This window comes from Triticum dicoccoides, chromosome 5B, assembly GCF_002162155.2.
Source record: "Triticum dicoccoides isolate Atlit2015 ecotype Zavitan chromosome 5B, WEW_v2.0, whole genome shotgun sequence".
In the NCBI taxonomy this organism is placed as follows: Eukaryota; Viridiplantae; Streptophyta; class Magnoliopsida; order Poales; family Poaceae; genus Triticum; species Triticum dicoccoides.
Window position 1 is genome coordinate 452,354,306 of NC_041389.1, and position 4,035 is coordinate 452,358,340.

The following is a 4,035-nucleotide window of genomic DNA, read 5'->3' on the forward strand; positions in this document are numbered from 1 at the left end:
TACAACACAACGAGCTTCCGGTCATCGTGGAGTCAGACACTATCTATCTTCAAAGACGAGTCTCTTTCGGTCACCACATGGTCATCTTGCCATGGAGATCATTTCCCTCAGAGAGGGTTGCGAGTTTATTCCACAAAACTTCACCGTACCCAGAATAGAGTTGCAGATTGCTTAGCGAGTTACAACCCTACTAAATGTAGCACAATTGTCTGACTACACAGAGGGCCCACATGTAGTGAGGATTTTCTGTTTCTCAATTGTAACTCTATCATTTTGGAATATAACTCTTGTTACTCCCGCAAAAGAAAAAACAAGTGAGAAATAAATTGGGGTGTGGGGATGGGGGTGTGTTAGCAAGTTTCAGTGCATTACTCCTCTTGTATTTTTTTTTTGAACTATTATTACTCCTTTAGCTAGGTCCTTGGGAAGCCTTTCTCGAGTCGAGTTATTAAAAAAAGGAAATCTAATATATTTTTTGAGGAAAAAAAGATATCTAATTTCTTTAGGCCAAAAAAGGAACCTATTTTTTTTTGAGACAAAAAAAGAAGAAGATCTAACACGTCGCTAATGGGCCAAGATGGGGCGGGCTTGTCTGAATCTGAATTGAAACGAGGCACGCAGGCCCGCCTAACCGCACTTGGCACGAGACCAATATATTATTTCAGTCGTGGAGGAACTGGGCTCAAAGCCCTGGACATATATCTGCCCCGGACTCTATGCTACGGCCACCCTGCGGAGGTGTTTGGTCCTTTTAGTCGGTCGTCTAGGGTTTCCTTCCCGTGCAAGAAGGCAGAGGGGCGGCGGCGACGACGAATCCAGTCCAGAAAAAGAAAGAAGGGAGAGGGCCGGCGGCGGCGGCGGTGAATCCAGATTGAGATGGAGTCGTCGAGTGTCGAGTCTTGTGAGCCGGCGGAAAGATCTGTGGCGGGGAAGATATCAAAGATGGGGGGAACAGGGAAGGCGGTGGTGGCGATGGCGACGACGGGGAAGAAGACATATGAGCAGGCGTTTCTGGCGACGACGGGGAAGAAGATATCGTTGCAGGCGTTGCTGGCGACGATGGGGAAGAAGACATCTAAGCAGGAGTTGCTGGCGACGACGGGTAACACATCTAAGCAGGAGTTGCTGCCGACGGGGAAGACTGCGGGATCTGAAGTGCGGAAGGCGGCGGTGTTGTTGACGCAGGTTGCGAGCTTGCGTGGAGGGGCGGGTGATGTGAGAGAGACGAGGGAGCGCCTGATTGGCCAGTCTCTGGAGGCTCTGTCGAATGCAGAAGTGTTGGCCTCACTGGAAGAGGAGGAAGCAAGGAGAATGATAGCTAAGGAAGCCAAAACTGATCTAAATGCCTACCAAGTCTGTGATCAGGAGGAGGTGGCGCCGGAGCTCGTGGTGCAGATTATGGCGGATGACGACGATGAATATGTTAAGTGTGAAGCAGCAGCTTCTGAAAAGGCATATGATCCAGCCTTTATTCTCAAGAATGACACGATGACGACGATGATCTTAGCGGACACCTCTAGGGGGGAAATTGGTCTGGCTGAGGAGGTGGCTGTGGCGGCTAAAAGTGGACAGCAGAAGAAGAGACTTAATCTGTTGACTGAAGAATTTTTGGAGCTACTGGAGGAGGAGGAAGCAGAGAGAAAGATAGCTCACAAAGCCAGCACTGATCCAAATGCCTACCAAGCCTGTGATCAAGCGGATGATGATTGGTCTGATAAGGAGGAGCGGCATGGGGCGATGGAGCTCCTGAAGCAGAATATGGCGGATGACGATGATGTGTCTGCCAAGTTTGAAGCAGCGGCGCCTGAAGAGGCTACTGGGGATGAGATAAGGATGATGAGGATCTCTGAGGAAGCGGCCGAGGTAGCTGCTGAGGAGGAGATGATGATGATGGGATTTGGGGGGCTGGCTGAGGAGGCGGCTGAGGAGGCGGCTGAAAGTTGGGAGCAGAAGAGGAAGAGGAGAGGTGACCTGTCGATTGATGAAATGATCGCTAGAACGAGAGAGATGGTAGGGGAAGTGCCTGAGGAGGCCAACACTGATCATAATGCCTACTGTGCCCATGTTTACCGTAAAGATTGGGACTGGCTCTTTGCCCCACTCTACGGTCCCTTCGACAAGACCAGTAAGTGTCCTCTTCCTCCAGCCCTATCCTAGCTTTGCTGCTGCTCTTAATAGCATACGCCTCCTATTAGTATATATCACTGACTGCGCTATTTGCCATGCAGCATCTATCCCACCCTCGTGTTGCAGCCACCATCACCGTAACTCCTTGGCCAGGCCACAGCAAACTCTTCAGATCTTCTCAATCAAAGTCAGAAAGATAAAGAAGCCCCTAATGTGGCCATTGCATGTTTTTGGTTCAGTCGCTGTACGGGATAAGGTGGATCACAATCGCATTATGGTCTTCCATCGCCAAAGGGAGAACTGCCAAACCCTCACCAAGAAGGTTTGTTATCCTTGCTACTCCATGTGTACACACACGGCTTCATTGGTCTCTACTTTCAACTAACTTCATGATAAGAGTAGGCATATGATTTGAAACACAAAGCAGTGCCTTCTGCTTGGGATGCATCAGTATGAATATGAGATTATGCTCATAAATTTGAGTTGCTCTAACTATAGTTGTAACTAACTACCAAATTCATGTCGATGTGGGCATGTACAGTACATGTATAACCTTGCAAAGTGTGTGGTATAAATTTGATGTATTAAACAAATGCCAACAATCACCGAGGAGCTTTGAATACTCCGTGCATGAATACTATTTGGTTTGTTGTTCAGCTAACTTCAATTATTTGCTTTCAAGTCTGGTTTGCCTAGAGGTTCTAGACATATCTGTTATGGTTTACACTTCCATTATGCTACTCGACGTTTTCCTCTTCTTTGGCATAACTTGTTAATTTAGCTTCCTTCCATCAAACTTAAATTGCTGTGATGATTTGAAGAGGCTTGCTCACCTTACATAACTTGCCGGCTCATGCCTCCTGGCCAATTTTGCTCAACATAAGTTAGTTCTGCGGTATTTGCCTGCAGCAATAAGTTTCTAATTAAGTTTAGGAACAAGTCCCAGTTAAGAAGTGGTTCCTGTATAGGTTGGCACTTATCTTTGTCAAAATGGTGTGGTTTGTGTACATTCGACTGTTGATGGTCCCAGTCTTATTATTATAACTGAAGGATTACTATTTACGCAACCATATATTTGCATGCTATGCAGGATCGGTCTCTTATGCTGACGGGTCCCACCCGTGGAGTTGTGGTGGATGTACATCCTACGTATATTGAAGTTGATCTGAAAGTTAAGGGCACCACTGAATCGGAGGACGTGGATTTAAGCTATTTAGTAGTTGCGTCTTCTCCTGGCGGCCCGTCTTATCGTGCTGAAGCTAGCAAGCTTAGCACATTGGAGTTGACATATGTTCGAATGTACGACTCTGTGGAAGCCGCAATCAGTGTGAAGTTGAAAAAAGATGGGTCATGGCCTGGTTGCCGAGGTTTATTTACTGCCAGTACAGCTAGTTTAGAAGACATGGAAATCTTGTTGCTTGCTTTCAAAGGTGATAGATTGCCACTTGATGGTAAAGGAAGGATCGAGTTTTCACGCCGTGTAGTCAGCGTTGAGCTTCGCGGTAAGCTAATATTTTCTGCGAAGGCACTGCAAGGTAGTGATGAGAAAGGTGTGAGAAGAGTTCGTAAGACTTTTACTCCCAAAAGAGCTGGTAAAAGCAAGGAGAATATTAAGATTGGTTCTTGTGAGATGGAGGTAACTGTGACATGGTCCCTTCTTCCGAGTTGCAAGTTTGACTATGATAATCCTTTGTAAAGAGCTTAAGGTTGGCTTCCGTGTTCTCTTCTCTGGCAATCTGGCGTAACTGGCTTTGCTGTTATGTTGTGTTATAGTCCAGTGGTACTCTAATGAACGGTTGTCAAGTTGTCTGAATTGATATTATGTAGTACTCCGTACTACTTATGACACTATTATGAGTATGCTTTAGTATCAATTGCTGCCTCTAAAGAGAAGCTTATATTCGTTAA

At 46.4% G+C, this 4,035-nt stretch overlaps 1 protein-coding gene across 1 annotated transcript; it reads left to right on the forward strand.

The window, feature by feature from the left end:
* The first annotated feature begins 746 nt into the window (after positions 1-746).
* Positions 747-4,035, forward strand: LOC119310562. The gene is made up of 3 exons (XM_037586269.1): positions 747-2,125; positions 2,229-2,449; positions 3,218-4,035. The coding sequence occupies exons 1-3, from the start codon at positions 877-879 to the stop codon at positions 3,821-3,823; spliced, it is 2,076 nt and encodes a 691-aa protein (XP_037442166.1). The 5' UTR covers positions 747-876; the 3' UTR covers positions 3,824-4,035.